The sequence below is a fragment of the Furipterus horrens genome, unplaced genomic scaffold (assembly GCF_987537825.1).
Source record: "Furipterus horrens unplaced genomic scaffold, mFurHor1.1.pri manual_scaffold_15, whole genome shotgun sequence".
In the NCBI taxonomy this organism is placed as follows: domain Eukaryota; kingdom Metazoa; phylum Chordata; class Mammalia; order Chiroptera; family Furipteridae; genus Furipterus; species Furipterus horrens.
In genome coordinates this window covers 21,762,020-21,778,247 of record NW_028327185.1, presented here as the reverse complement: position 1 = coordinate 21,778,247, position 16,228 = coordinate 21,762,020, and the positions used below count along the sequence as shown (strand labels likewise).

General features: G+C 42.7%; 1 protein-coding gene across 1 annotated transcript in view; it reads right to left on the bottom strand.

The window, feature by feature from the left end:
- Positions 1 to 16,228, bottom strand: part of TBCE (tubulin folding cofactor E) — a 59,504-nt gene that overhangs the window by 20,860 nt on the left and 22,416 nt on the right. The window contains exon 3 of the mRNA XM_090263450.1: positions 11,413 to 11,497. Within this exon, the coding sequence (XP_090119576.1) occupies positions 11,413 to 11,497 (85 nt within the window). The remainder of the gene's footprint in view (positions 1 to 11,412; positions 11,498 to 16,228) is intronic.

The following is a 16,228-nucleotide window of genomic DNA, read 5'->3' as shown; positions in this document are numbered from 1 at the left end:
GCCAGGGGAGCACTCCCAGCTGCAGACCAGACCTGTCAGCTAGTGATTTTAACGCCGGGGAAGGCAGACCCCCATTGCCTCGGACTGTGAGGGCTGGAGGGGTGTGGATGGAGGAGGAGGCTCCTGGTCTCTCAGCAGAGAGGGAATGGCAGGAATCCATCTTGGACCCCCGCCCCCACACAAAGTGCCACAATGCAGTGAGAAGGGTCCCCCGGTTGTGACGAGTGCACAGGGCTCTCTGCCCCCTATAGTGTAGGAGGTGTGACAGCCCCGCCCAGGAAGCAAAGGTAAACACAAAATGGTCAGGATGGCACAGATCATGATAGAGATCCCAGTGATACAACTGACCAGACAGCAAATATCTAATCTAACTAAGCAGCTGATAGGAAATCTTTCTGAGGCTCAGTTCAGAGGTTTGCTTATAAAAATGTTTACAGACCTAACAGCAGATTTTAAACAAGACAGGGAAGGAATGAAGGCTAGTCCTGCTGAAATGAACAAAAACACATACGAAACTAGTGGTGAGGGAAAGAAAACCAGGTATCAAATCAACAAATCGGAACACAGGGAAGGAACAAACAGTCAACCAGTGCAGAAAGAGGAAATGAAAAGTGAGGAAAATGAGGAAAGGCTCAGAAACCTATGGGACAGCTATAAGTGGGCCAATATCCGAATCATAGGGTTGCGAGAAGGTGAAGAAGAACTAGAAATTGAAAAATTACGTGAAAAAATCATGAAGCAGAACTTCCCAAACTTGGGGAAGGAAATAGACTTACAGGTCCAGGAAGCACAGCAAGTTCCAAAAAAACTGGACCCAGGGAGAACCACACCAATACACATTATAATCAAAATGTCAAAAATTAAGGATAAAGAGAGAATCTTAAAAGCAGCAAGAGAGAAGAGAATTACATGCAAAGGGGTCCCAATAAGACCATTAGTTGGTTTCTCAAAAGAAACTCTGCAGGCAAGAAGGGATAGGCAAGAAATATTCAAAGTAATGAAAAGCAAAAACCTACAACCACAATTACTCTATCCAGTGAAGCTGTCGTTCAGAATAGAAGGGCAGAGAAAGTGCTTCCAGGACACAGTAAAACTGAAGGATGAAGGAGTTCATCAGATCCAAACCACTGTTATATGAAATGTTTAGGAGGAAGAGGATCAAAACTATGAATGCTAAAATGAAAACTGTATCACAACCAACAATAGAAGCTAGGGAATTGAAACAAAGGCAAACTAAGTAGGCAACGAGAGTGGGAAAAGAATTATAGGTACGGGGAACATATTGGGGGGAGGTCAACAGGGAGGGGGGAGGGGAAAAGGGAGGGAGATGGTGCAGGAATTAAGAAGCATAGTAGGAGGGAGTGGAGTAGACAGGAAGATATTGAGAAGAACTATATGCACAACCAATGGGCATGGACTAAGGGGGGACAACTGGAGGGAGGGGTGTCACTGGGTGGAGGGGAACAAAGGGAAAAAAATTGGGACAACTGTAACAGCATAATTAATAAAGCATATTTAAAAAAAAAGAAACACATCAAGAAAACTTCCAGAACTTTGAGGTTTTCATTCATGCACAAGTGAAAGTAAGTATCAAACACTTCCAAATGTTATAAGGGAGCAGCAGTTAGTGAGGAAGCAGCGTATAACAACTGAACAATTTTGAGAGCCAGGAACGACACAAGGGGCTTGCACTTTACAAATATCACAGTTTGGACAGGATCAGCTAGGATTCTAGCATTTAATAGAAAGGCGTGCTCCCAGGAAGCTGAAAGCAGCCCTACGCAAGGAACACTGACGCCTGAGAGTAACGGGATTTCAGGAGCAGATAGATCAGGGACAGCTGTGAGCACCCCCCACCCCCCACCCCCCATGGCCTTTGGGAACAGGAATGGCCCCGCAGGCCTGTGTCCCTCTCACGACTGCATGCACGGCCTGAGGAGGGCTCCTGACTCCACAGGTCTCCAGGCCCAGCGCTCCTCTCCGTGTCTGTGCCGGAAATGCGCCCATGCAGCCTCACTGGGATCTGGAACCCTTCAGACAGCGACAGCCGGGGCTTCCAGCCACTGCTGAAAAGGGGGCAAGACTCGAAGGTGGGGAGTGAGTTCTGCATGGCAGAGTGATGTGAACTGTGACCAGCAGGACGTGGGGAGATTATTTCCACGGGTGACTCAGCCCACATGTCCTTTGGCAATGTGACTTTGCCACCTGTCCCATGAACGGGTGGAATCCATCTCCCCTCCTCTAGGCGGTGGACTCACCCAGGGGCTTGCGGTACCGACAGAGCGAAGCCTGGGCCTTAAGAGGCATCGCAGTCCCCCTCTCACCACCTTGGGAACCAGAGGCTCCCGCTGGAGGATGGTGAAAGGCCAGACAGACTTCAGTGAAAGGCCGTGCGCAGAGAGGGAGGACCCGCAGTCAGTCGCAGGCACCCGGCCCGCAGCGGCACAGGCCGTCGTGGGTCCTTCCGCCCAGTCACCTGGGACAGAAGCAGCCATGTCCCCTATGCCTCACCCTCACCCCTGAGACCCAGATTCATGAGCCATAAAGGGGTTGTTCTAAGCCCTAAGTTTAGGGGCGTTTGTCCCGCACCAATAGCTAGCTGAAAATGGGAAAATCATTATTTTCACTAACGCTAATCAAAATTCAGTATTTCTGTCAATTATAAATCCAAGCAACAAATAGTAGTTGTGTCTGTCATATCTTCTCACCAACAGAAACCAATTTTTTTGTATCGTTTAATAACTGTCACAGGTATCTTAAAAAATCATTATCACTACCTCAAAATTTTAGTAGTTATTAGACCCATTGATAGATCTTATTACTTAGTGTTTTTATTTAAAAATATATACATGGTAAAAATATATACAACTATATCATGATTTTAAAATATTTTGATTATTGTATTTCAGTATGACTGGATTTTGTCATGTATTTTATTTCTTGTTTTAAAAAATATTATTTTATGTCTCTCAAAAGGGTCCACAGCACAAAAAGGTCCCTTGGTCCAGTGCATAGTCACACTAGAAGAATCTGAGCTATAACCTTCGGGGAGAGAAGTTTGGCGCAAGAGTGGAGGTACTTTTGTCCTGCCACAGGCATCAAACAGGATCCTACCTATAAATACCTCTGAGAATAAAGAAACTAGCAAGAAGCAGTACTACCCAAAACAGAACAGTTCTAGAACTATAGCATTTTAAATAAACATTATGGTTGAAATAAAGGTGCTTTTTCTGAAGTAAATTAGGAATATCCTTTTAGGTTATCTCTTTTCATGTTCTGTTAGGAGGAATGCAAAGAGATTCTGTATTTACTGACAACTACATATTACTGATATTGAACACTTCACATGCACAAGACTGAACCAAATCCCCAGGGGTGTCTGTTAGGTGTTGGAAAAATAAGTCCAGACAATTCAGAACATTAGTTTCTATAGCTCAGTCTATCTCGATGTGGACAAACAAACAAGCTTTACAGCCAAGAGATTGTTCTTCAAGTGTTAAATTTATAAGGTTTTGTTCATGAGAAAGTAAAATCTGAAATTCTAGTGAAATGAAATAGAAAAAGGAAAACATATGTTTCAAATATTATGTGATTTAAATAAAAAAAAATCAGTACGAGAGTGCAAGTTTAAAAACAAGTACATTTATAATAAATGAGAAAACAGGATTTTTGGCCAAGATGGAGGCATAGGTAGACACGCTCTGTCTCCTTTACAACTAAGAAGGAATTTACAACTATCTCAAAACTAAAAAAAAAAAAAAAAAAAAAAGAAAAGAAAAGAAAAACAACAACCAAAAGATCCAGAAAATCAAACTACATGGAGGTTCAACGAACAAAGAAATAAAGAATACCCAGGTAGCAGGGGCAGAGCCAGGGTGGAGAGGACATAGTGTGGTGGCAGCTGCTACAGCGAAGGCACAGGGGCTGTAGCCGTGGCAAAAAGCGAAGTCATACATTTTAAAAGCATGGAGGGAAGTCTGGGAAGTGATCCCAGCCCCAGACCAAACCGCACAGCGCACCGTTCCAGCGCCAGCAAAAATAGAACCCCATTGCCTCTGACTGTGAAAACCTGTGGGGTTGGGGTGGAAGAAGAAACTACTGGTCTCTCAACAGAATCAGCTCATTTGGTGTGGGAAGTGAGAGAAGTGCTTGGAAAAGAGGCGAGTGTGGGGCAAACAGGATGGTTCCCTCCCAGACTCTGACCTCACATACAGCACCACAACGTGGTGAAACAGGTCACCCACACTGATGAATACTTAAGGCTCTGCCCCTTACAACGTAACAGGTGTGACAGCTCCACCTAAGACACAGAGGCAATCACACACAGGAGCCTGTCAAGATGAGGAGACAGAGAAGTATGGCCCAAAAGGGGGAATGGATCAAGATTCCAGTGGGGGAACTAAGTGACAAGGAGCTAGCCAACCTAACAGACTCACAGTACAAAACGCTGGTAATAACAGTGCTCACAGACTTGAAAGACAAGATTAGGCACAACAATACATAAGGGAAGAAGTGAAGGCTATGCTAAGTGAAACAAAGGAAAACCCATGTGAAACCGCTGGTGAAGGGAAGGAAACCAGGGTTCAAATTAATGAATTGGCACATAAGAAAGAAAGAAATAGTCAACCAGTACAGAATGAGGAAACAAGAATTAAAAATAATGGGAGAGGCTTAGGAACCTCTGGGACAACTTTAAACGTGCCAACATCTGAATCATAGGGATTCCAGAAGAAGAGAAAGAGCAAGAAATTGAAAGCTTATGTGAAAAAATTATGAAGGAAAACTTCCCAAATTTGGCAAAGGAACTAGACATACAAGTCCAGGAAGCACAGAGAGTCCCAACCAACCTAGACCCAAAGAAGACCACACCAATACACATCATAATTAAAATGCCAAAGGTTAAAGATAAAGAGAGAATCTTAAAAGCAGCAACGGAAAAGGAGAGTTACCTATGAAGGGGTGCCTATAAGACTATCAGCTGATTTCTCAAAAGAAACTTTGCAGCCTTGGTTGGTGTGACTCAGTGGATAGAGTGCAGGCCTGCAAACTGAAAGGTCACCTGTTCGATTCCCAGTCAGCGCACATGCTTGGGATGCGGGCCAGGTCCTCAGTTGGGGCCATGCAAGAGGCAACTGCACATTAATGTTAACTCTCCCTCTTTTTCTCCTTCCCTTCCCCTCTCTGTAAAAATAAATAAAATCCTAAAAAAAAAAAAAAGGAAAAAGAAACTTTGCAGACAAGAAAAAACTGACAAGAAGTAATCAAAGTGATGAAAAGCGAGAACCTACAACCAAGATTACTCTATCCAGCAAAGCTACCATTGAGAATGGAAGGGCAGATTAAGTGCTTCCCAGACAAGGTGAAGCTAAAGGAGCTCATCACCACCAAGCCATTATAATATGAAATGTCAAAGGGACTTACTTAAGAAAAAGATGATCAAAACTATGAACATTAAAATGACAATAAACTCACAGCTATCAAGGACAGAATCTATAAAATAAAAACAAAAACAAACTAAGCACACAATCAGAACAGAAACAGAATAATAGGTATGGGGAGCATGAGGAGGGGTGTCAGCTGGGAGGGGGAAGGGGGAAGGGGAAAAGGGTGGAAGTGGTGTAGGGAATAAGGAACATAGGAGGGTGCAGAAAAGGGGAAGTTAAGAATAATATAGGGAAAGGTAAAGATGAAGACCTTATTTGCACGACCCATGGACATGAAAGAGGGGTGGGGTTGCTGGAAGGAGGGGGAGTGGTGGGCGGAGGTGAGCAAAAGAAAGAGATATTGGGACAACTGTAACAGAATAATCAATAAAATATACTTAAAAAATAAATGAGAAAACAATACAAAACAAATAAAATGGTTTTCACTTTAGCTCTAAATTTACACCTGAATAATTCAAGAAGAGATCTTTATTACTGTTCAGTCTGGCTGCCAGGCCCTTTGCAGATCAGAAGATAACATTGAAGTTCAGTGTCTTTGGAACATCTTGGAAGGTTTCTCAGAAAACAAAACAGCCCAGCAAATCATGAAAAATGCAGGCTGACTGAGTGCCCAACAATTTCAAGGATCTCCAGAGATCAACTAATAATTTACACAGACTTCACAAATATTCTAGATTAGTATCAAGATGTTGCACCCTAACACTGAAATTCTGAATGCTATCTAAAGAGAAAAAATGGGGGGGCGGGGACAGGGATTGGTGGGAGGAGAGTCCAAAAATTTCTCTCTTGTAAGCACTCGGCTTATTCAAGGTCCTTCCGGCCTCTGCCCATCAGCCCCACTGGCATCCTGACCAGAGCCTGTGCAGAAGTGTGAGACCCTCACGAACTCCAATACCAAGATTCAGTCTGCCCTATGTCCCCAATAGGGCTGTCAGATGAAAGTCAGGATGCCCAGTTACATTTGAATTTCAGATCAACAGCAAATTATTTTTTAGTATCAGTATGCCCCATGCATGTCCCATACTTACACTGAAAAATGACTATCTGAAATCCAAATTGTATATTTATCTGCTGAATGCACAACCCAGGCAGGTGCCCCGACCAGAACTGAGCCAGCAACCCTATGCTTTTCACAATGACACCCAATCAACTGAGCCACACCGGTCAGAGCTAGTTCACACTGGGAAGAATGCACGCCGTGAGCACAGCCCTGAAAACTATGCTGTCTATTCCCGTTTCTTCCTAGAGAGCAGCACCCAACCCGAAAAAGTGTCATCCCACCAACCTGAGATACTGGGGAGACTCAAGAAGATGAGCTCTCCCAACACCCCACTCACACATTCCGATACCTTTGTAAGGTATAAGGCAAACTAACTATGTTGTTACATGCGTACATGAAACACACTCAGCCATCTGATATTAACAGACACTGTTGAAGAGATGAGGGTCCTCACTGTGCTGTAATGACAATCTTTTTTAAAGTATATTTTATTGATTATGCTATTACAGTAGTCCCAATTTTTCCCCTTTCCCCCCCTCTGCCCAGTACCCCCCCTTCCCTGCAGTAATACCTACACCTCGGTTCATGTCCATAGGTCATGCATGTAAGTTCTGTGGCTTCACCATTTCATTCATTATTCTTCACATCCCCATCTATTTTATACTTACTAATTATGCTTCTTAGTCCCCATACCTTTTCCCCCATTCTTGCCCTTCCCCCTCCCCGTTGATAACCCTCCCCACATGCTCTCCATATCTGTGATTCTGTTCCTGTTCTGGTTGTTTGCTTAGTTTTTGTTTTTTAGATTCAGTTTTTGGTAGTTGTAAGTTCTCATTTTAATGTTCATAGTTTCGATCTTATTCTTTTTCTTAAATAAGCCCCTTTAATATTTCATGTAATAATGGCTTGGTGATGATGAGCTCCTTTACCTTTACCTTGTCTGGGAAGCACTTTATCGGCCCTTCCTTTCTACACGACAGCTTTGCTGGATTGTATCTAGGTTGCAGGTCCTTGCTTTTCATCACTTTGAATACTTCTTGCCTGTTCTTGCCTGCAAAGTTTGTTGCAGGAACACAGATCTCTGGGTAGGGGCATTCTCATGCTCCTCTGCCCAGGTGTCGTCCCATGACCCAGGAGATGATGAGCTAATCTTATCTCTGCCTTCAGCTTTAGGCTGTTGAGGCCACTAAGTCATGGAATCCTGGGAACAGCGAGTTCTGTTGTGTACTCCATCTGCCTCCTTGTTAATAAAGTCTTAAAATGGAGCTGGCATTGAGGATTAGTGGGTCTGCTTTGCTTCCCTGATAGGTCCTAGCTAAACCAGGAGTTACCCTGGCTGTATTTTACGTATTAATGATACTTTGTAAGAATTCTTTCACTTGTAAAATTCTCCTATTATTGGCTGGAATGTCACACCCCCTGTTCTAGTAACTTTTGAAATCCTAATAAAAGGACGATGAGGCTTCCCACTCTCCACTGTTGGTCAAAGCAAGCCACAGTCCTCCGTTCGTTTCTGGCCAGTAATCCTGCTTGCTGGATTTATCTCAGCATCCAAAATCGTAAAAAAAATAACGCTTCAAAAGTTTCTTTTGAGAAATCACCTGATTGTCTTATGGGAACTCCCCTGTAGGTAATTCTATGCTTTTCTCTTGTTGCCTTTAAGATTCTGTCTTTATCTTTAACCTTTGGCATTTTAATTCTGATGTGTCTTGGTGTGGTCCTCTTTGGGTCCACTTGTTTGGGAGTCTCTATGCTTCCTGGACTTTTCTTTCATTTTTTCAAATGTTTTCAGTTCCTTGCTCTTCCTCTTCTCTTTGTGATACCCCTATGATTAAGATGTTGGCATATTTAAAGTTGTCCCAAAGGTTCCTAAGCCTCTCCTCATTTTTTTCAATTCTTGTTTCTTCTTTCTGTTCTGGGTAAATGTTTATTTCTTCCTTTTGTTCCAAATCGTTGATCTGAATCCCAGCTTCCTTCCCGTCACTGTTAGTTCCCTGTATATTTTTCTTTATTTCACTATGTATAACCTTCTCTTCTTGCTTTATTTTGTGGCCATGCTCAATGAGTTCTCTGAGCATCCTGATCAACAGTATTTTGAACTCTGCATCTGATAGGCTGGCTATCTCCGTTCTATTTAGGTTTCTTTTTCTGGGGTTTTGTTCTGTTCTTTCATTTGGGTCATATTTCTTTGCCGCCTCAATTTGGCAGCCTCCCTGTGTTTGTTTCTGTGTGTTAGGTAGAGCTGCTCTGACTCCCTGTCTTAGTAGTGTAGCCTATGTAGCATAGGCACCTGTAAATTGTGTGGACAGAGCCTTAGATAATCACCAAGGCAGGGCCACCCGCTTCACCGCTTTGTGGCTGTTTGTGGTGGGGAGCTGAGAGAGGGGAAAATACTGCTGCCTGGCTTCTGGCAATCTGCCTAGCACTTGTCCCATTTCCAGTCACTTCACCCACTTCCTGTATGTGATTGGCACCCTTCCAGTTGCTACCCTGGGATTGTTCGAAGATCACGCGGGCTTCTTAAGCAGCAAAAATCCATTCGTTTCTCCTGCTGTTATAACCCTCACTACTTTTCACAGCCAGAGGTAATGGAGGTTTACCTTCCTGATGCTGGAACCCTGGGCTGTGTGGTCCGGCCTGGGCTGGGATTACTTGATCCCAGGGTATCCCTCCTGATTTTTATCCAACACACAATGTGGGATGGTCAGTTCTGCTGCCGACACTTTTCCGCGGCACACCGCCTCTCTGCCCCATTTCCATGACTCCGCCCCTCCCACCCATCTGGATGAATGTGGCTTCTTTAAATGCTTGGCTGTCGGACTTCCATACAGCACAATATTCTGGCAGTTCTAGTTGTTATTTGTTTTTGAGATCTGGTTGTAATTCTTTCTATGGTTGCATGAGAAGGTGAAGCATGTCTACTTAGACCTGCAGCTTGACCAGAATCGAGGCCCTTGAAAACTTTTACTCATGTTTTTCCTATTTAAAATGGGTACATCCCATTTTGCCATTTACAATTTCACAAGCAAAGGATATAAAAATGTATGACCTGGAAATTATGAATTGCTATGGCTTCATGATAATAGCATCTAAACATAAAGAAAATGTTTACTGTGGTAAAATACTTATCCTGTTATTAAGGCTTTCCAAGTAAAATCTGAAATGTAAAAAGACTTCTTAAAAGGAAGAAGTGTCAACGACATATTATTTAGAGACCCAAGTTAGCTTAATAAAACACGCGCGTGGTGCAAACCTGTTTCATCCGCCTGAGAGTGGTGTCATCGTCACTAGATGAAGTCATGCTCTAATCGACGCCAACAGGCACACCACCAGCCATGAAGGACAGGGCGACGCCTTTCGTCTAAACCAGTGGTCTCTACCACACCAGGCTGATGCTCCCCTTTGTTCTGCTCCCCAAATGCTGACATGGCATCCATAGATAACATTGCCTACCCCTACAGGCTTCAAAGTCCACAAATTACCCATTTTAATGAAACAGGTATATCTTCTGATATGTAAACGCCAGGCATGACTTTACTGGAAGACAGACAGAAGTAAGGAAACACTTACTGCAAGGGGCGGAATACAAACACAGTTGACACCCCTGCCCTGAGCCTCCTCCTGGCACATTGGGGCAAATCCTAGATCAGCCAGGACTGAACCAAGTCTTGAGTTTCCTACTCAGAGAAAGCAAAGCTTAAAATACACCATATCCAGAGACCATTAATCCTGGATGATATGGGCAAGGCTGAGGAAGAGGGAAGTGTGCTGGGGAGGTGCCATTGGAAAAGCCCTTCCCTGAAGCGTAGGTAAGAGATCAACAGGACAGGCTAAGAAGTTTCTGCGTCCACACCTCCCTTGTCCGTGAACCCTCGGCAGAGTGCGAGCTGGTCCCACTCCATGCCCGCCTCACAGCTGGCCTATAGGAACAAGCTGATTCTTCTCCTGCCCTGCCTTTCCAACGTTACAGAATGGCGGGCTAGGAAACACATTTTGCTATCAATATTATCTAATTGTGACCTTTATTTTAGAGGTTAGTAAGTTTACTCTTGTCCAGGATCATAAAGATTGTTAAAGGAGACTGAGGGGCCTCCTGATTTCCAGGCCAGGATTGTGTATAGTGAACCACATTTGAAGAAACATAAGCTTAACATTAAGAAATTCTTTTGAGTAACTGAAACCTAAGGAAAACAAAGAACAACAAAAATTGAAAGATAAACTCTGCCTGAAATTCCCCACCATCCTTTCTGAGCTTTTATGCAGTTTCTCTAACTCAAGCAGTTACAAATATTTGTAGATACGCAAAATAAGCTGTAAACTTTCAACAACAAGAGAAAACTTCCTAATAGTGGCCTAGCAGTCTACTCTTTGGAGGTTCCACATTTTGTTTAATCAATGCTTCTTACTGGACACCTAGGCCAGTTCTCTTTTCTATTATTCACTTAATGGATTATAAATTGTTAATGAATCAATGAGAAATGTTTATATTCATCCAATTTTTTAAAAACTGAAAAAACAAAAAAGGACAAAATAACAAACCTACTTGTAAGTCACTTTTTGCAACATGGAAGAAAAAACTCTACAGCTCTAACTGGTGTAACTCAGTTAGTTGGGCATCGTGCAGCAAAGCAAAAGGTCGCCAGTTCGATTCCTGGTCAGGGCACCTGCCTGGGTTGCAGATTCAGTCCCCAGTCAGGGTGTATACGAGAGGCAACCAATTGGTGTTTCTCTCTCACACTGATGTCTCTTTCCTTCTCCTTCTGCCTCCCTTCCCCTCTCTATAATAATAAATACAATCTTTAACACAGAAAAAAGAAATAACACTACAAATAGAATTATCTTTGTAGAATAAACCAAATTCTGCATTACAGAACTAACCCAAGAGCCAAACATTTCTTCTCGAGCCCCCTTTATTCAACTATTACATACCATCCTAAATAAGCATGCCGATTCATAGCGGAAAATTACCTGCATTTAAAATACACAGTCCCTTCGTGGCTTCCATCGTGCTTGCCCCTCTCAGGATTGTCCCATTCTACTCCTAACCAGAGTCCTAGCAGAACAAGAAAAATCAAATAAGCAGCAGGTGGTGACAGACGACACGTTCCACTCTCCCGCCAGCAGACACAGCCTGCAACAGAAACTGCACCAGCGGCAGCACTGGGGAGAAAAACCGTCTTGGGGAAAGGACTTCACTCAGCAAACACAAGTCAACGAAACGAACAGTTGCAGAAAACAACAATGGCTAACAGTCACTGAGCATTTATTAAATGCCAGAAACTTTTCTTTCCATTATCTCATGTTATCCTTACCACAGACAACTCATCTTCGTAAAGGAGGTGTTGTTATTGTCCTCCTTACCAGCTCCCGGACAAATACACCCAATTTATGTCTCAATTAGTTTACTTTCAATATTATTTTGTATCAGCTTCAGGTGTACAGCATAGAGGTTAGTCAATCACATGCTTCACGAAGTGTTCCCCCAATACCCCGATATTTCCAGTCCCCACCCGGCACCATACAACTTTATCACAATATTATTAACCGCATTCCTTAGCTGTACCTTATAACCCCATGACTGTTTTGGAACTACCCGCATGTACCTAATCCCTTCACCTCTTTCACCAAGTTCCTCAGCTCTCCCCATACCTGTTTTTTGTGTCCTAGTCTAGTAATCTGCTTTCCATAAAATAAAATTCTGTAAGTAAATACCACCCTTGTTCAATACAGGTAAATAACCCGATGAACGAAAGTCACCTAGCTTCAAACCCAGGTCACTCTAACTCCAGAAGCCGAGACTTAGTCTGCCCTCTCTGGAACTGACTCTGATGTTTGCGTGCCACCTTAATTTCAGAGCGTTTCCCTGCCTTCCCCCCTCGCTCCCACCTATTTGTTAAGTGCCCACTGTGTACTACATTACTAAGATTACTATATCCAGCAAAGCTATCATTTAGAATGGAAGGGCAGATAAAGTGCTTCCCAGACAAGGTAAAGCTGAAGGAGTTCATCATCATCAAGCTGTTATTATATAAAATGTTAAAGGGACTTACTTAAGAAAAAGAAGATCAAAACTATGAACACTAAAATGACAACAAACTCACAACTATCAATAACTGAATCTAAAAAATAAAAACAAAATCCAACTAAGCAAACCAGAATAGGAACAGAATCATAGGTATGGGGATCATTTGGAGGGTTATCACCTGGGAGGGGGAAGGGGTAGAAGTAGGGAAATGGCGCAGGGACTAAGAAGCATAATAGTTGGTACAAAATAGACAGGGGGACATTAAGAATAACATAGGAAAGGGTCAGGCCAAAAACTTATATGTATGAACCATGGACATGAACTAAGGGGGGGGTGGGACTGCTGGAAGGAAGGGGGTACTGGGCAGAGGGGAGCAAAGGGAAAAAAATTGGGACTACTCTAACAATATAATCAATAAAATATACTTAAAAAAAGAAAAAAAACACACCACCACCCATCCTAGTGCCATTTGACCCAGTTGAGGCAGACAGTTTGGAGTTGTTAGAAGAGGGAAATTGAGCCTTGTTTAGACGTCCATATCTCTGGGGGGTGGGGCTTTCACAGATTTAAATGGCAGCTCATTTGAGGTAGCAATGTTTTCTTCTAAAAATGTAGAGAGGCAACCTATTTTTCTTCTTTTTTCCTCTTTCTTCCTTATGTTTGTATCAGTAAGAGTACTTTCAGCTGGGTATATTCAGAAGTTCTGGCCTCTCTCCTGCTACTTCTTTTATAGATTTTTCCTCAAAAGACCTTGAAAAAAATAGTGTGCTCTTCTTTAGAAGAGGCTTAGCTAGTTTTATCTCTTTCTTTGTTCATTTATCCATTCATTAATTCAAAAATATTTAGGCCCTGGCTGGTGTGGCTCAGTGGATTGAGCACCTGCCTGTGAACCAAAGGGTCGCAAGTTCAATTCCCAGTCAGGGCACATGCCTGGGTTGCGGGCCAGGTCCCCACTTGAGGGTGTGTGAGAGGCAACCAATTGATGTTTCTCTCCCACATTAATGTTTCTCTTCCTCTCTTTCTCTCTCCCTTACCCTCTCTCTGAAAATAAATAAAATCTTTTTAAAAAGAAAGAAAAAAAAAGAAAAAATGTAAATTTTGTTATGTGTATTTTATCAGAATAAAAAAATTTAAAAAAACAAAAATCAGAGTATGTTCTCTGCACACAGCGGAATTCAGCTGGAAGTCAATAACAAACGTTCATTAGAAAAGTCCTCATGTGTAGAAATTAAGTAATATTGTTCTAATTATCTTGCTTCAGAAAAGAAAACAATGTAAGTTAGATAATATTTTGAACAGAATGATAATGAAAACACTACACATCAAACTTTAGGGAATACAGGTAAAAGTTACATTTTGAGAGAATCTTATAGACTTAAAGTAAATGTAAGGTGGAAGATTGAAAATAATCATCTGTCTCAAAATGTTAAGAGGTGAAAAATCAAGCAAATTATACCTACAGAAAGTAAAAGGAAAAAAATAATAGAGAAAAAATAGGACAGGAAAATAAATAAGGCAGTTCCTTGCCCTAAACCATCTTCAAGTCTTATAACAGGGTAGATGTGTATATGAACAGTTATCATAATATATAAAGAATAAAAATCTTGTAATAGAAGTACAGGTGTTATGGACGCAGAGATAAAAAGACAGTTACTACTGCTGGGTGGTGTGTGGGAAACACATACAGAAGTGGGAACATTTGGGGGACCCCAGAAGGGGAGATAGCTGAGGCGAGGCACAGATGGAGGGCTCCTGACTTGCTCAGAGCCCCTCAGAGTCCAGCACAGCTTGAGCTGAAAGTGTCCCCTGGAGGATCGGGCGGGAGCACAGGGCTGAGGGCACCGACAAAAGGTTTGAAACCAGCATGAGCCCCACTATAAAACTCTTGTACCGCAGGGTAAAGATCCTGAACCTCACCCTGCCTCCCCCAGAGACCCTATCTCACATAGGCATGGGGCAGAGAAGTACGGCCCGGAAGCAGGAACAGATTAAGGTTCCAGTGGGAGAACTAAGCGACGAGAAACAGCCAACCTAATAGATGAGGAGATAGACAACCTAACAGATGCAGAATTCAAAACACTGGTGATAAAGATGCTCACAAGCTTGACAGATATGCTTGAGTACAGAAAACGCTTAAGAAGTGAAGGCTATGCTAAGTGAAACGAAGGAAAAACCACGCAAAACCAATGGTGAAGGGAAGGAAACCGGGGTTCAAATCAATGATTTGGAACATAGGAGGAAAAAAAGTCAACCAGTGCAGAATGAGGAAGCAAGAATTGAAAAAAATGAGGAAAACTTCCCAAATTTTGTGAAGGGGATGGATAAATAGGTCTGGGGAGCACGGAGGGTCCCGGGCAAGCTGGACCCAGAGGGGACCACATCATGGGAACGCATCATGATTGAGATGCCAAAGGTGAAAGATAAAGAGAGTCCTGAGGGCAGCAAGAGAGAGGCAGAGAGCTGCCTACAGGGGGATGTCTATAGAACTATCAGCTGATTTCTCAAGAGGACACTTTGCAGGCAGGAAGGGACTGGCAAGCAGTATTCAATGTGATGAAAGGCAACCTGCAACCAGGATTACTCTATCCAGCAAGGCTATCATTTGGAATGGAAGGGCAGATGAAGTGCTTTCCAGACAAGGTGAAGCTAAAGGAGTTCATCATCACCAAGCCATTATTATATGAAATGTCAAATGGACTTAAGAAAAAGGAGATCAAAACTATGAACACTAAAATGACAACAAACTCACAACTATCAACAACTGAATCTAAAAAATAAAAACAAAATCCAAGTAAGCAAACCAGAATAGGAACAGAATCATAGATATGGGGATCATTTGGAGGGTTATCAGCTGGGAGTGGGGAGGGGGAGAAATGGGGAAATAGTGCAGGGACTAAGAAGCATAATCGGTTGGTACAAAATAGACAGGGGGAAGTTAAGAATAATATAGGAAAGGGTAAAGCCTAAGGACTTATATGCAATGACACATGGACATGAACTAAGCGGGGGTGGGATTGCTGGAGGGAAGGTGGGTGCTGGGCAGAGGGGAGCAAAGGGGAAAAAATTGGAACTACTGTAACAACAGAATCAATAGAATATAGTTTAAAAAAAAAAGTGACTCTCAAACCAGTAAGAAATTATTAGCAGCACAAGAGAAATGTAATCTTGAACAACTGTAATTTAGAAATAGAGGGGCTGGAAACATGGGACTGGAGACATAAATAGTCAGAGTTTACCCAGAGTGTAAAGGGCATAATATTTATCACCTGGGAAATGTGGTGAACAGGTTAAGAAAAACTTTCAAGAGGGGCTAGAGACACAGATAGTCAGAGTTAAGGAATATTTATCACCTGATAAACACTCAGGGTTAACCCAGAGTATAAAAGGCATAATTTTTATCACCTGGGAAATGTGGGGTGAAGACACGTGGCTGGAAACATAAACAGTCAGAGTTAACTGAGTACAAGGGGCACCCATCACAAAATATTTATCACCTGGGAATTATGCATGGTCAGCGAGTTAAGGAAACTTATTCATGAGTTAATTACTACCCTTAGTTGATTCAGTCAACCGCGTCAGATTGTAACTGGAGTATCCAGAAGGGAAAAACAGAGAGGAAGGGAAGGGGGAGGTAAGGGGGTCTTTACTCATTTAGGATAAAAGCGGCCTGCTCTGAGCTTCAGCGTGCCCTTTGTTAGGCTGCGCCCGGACCTGCAGATCCATGAATAAACAAATGCCTCGTTCGTTTACTGCTAAAGT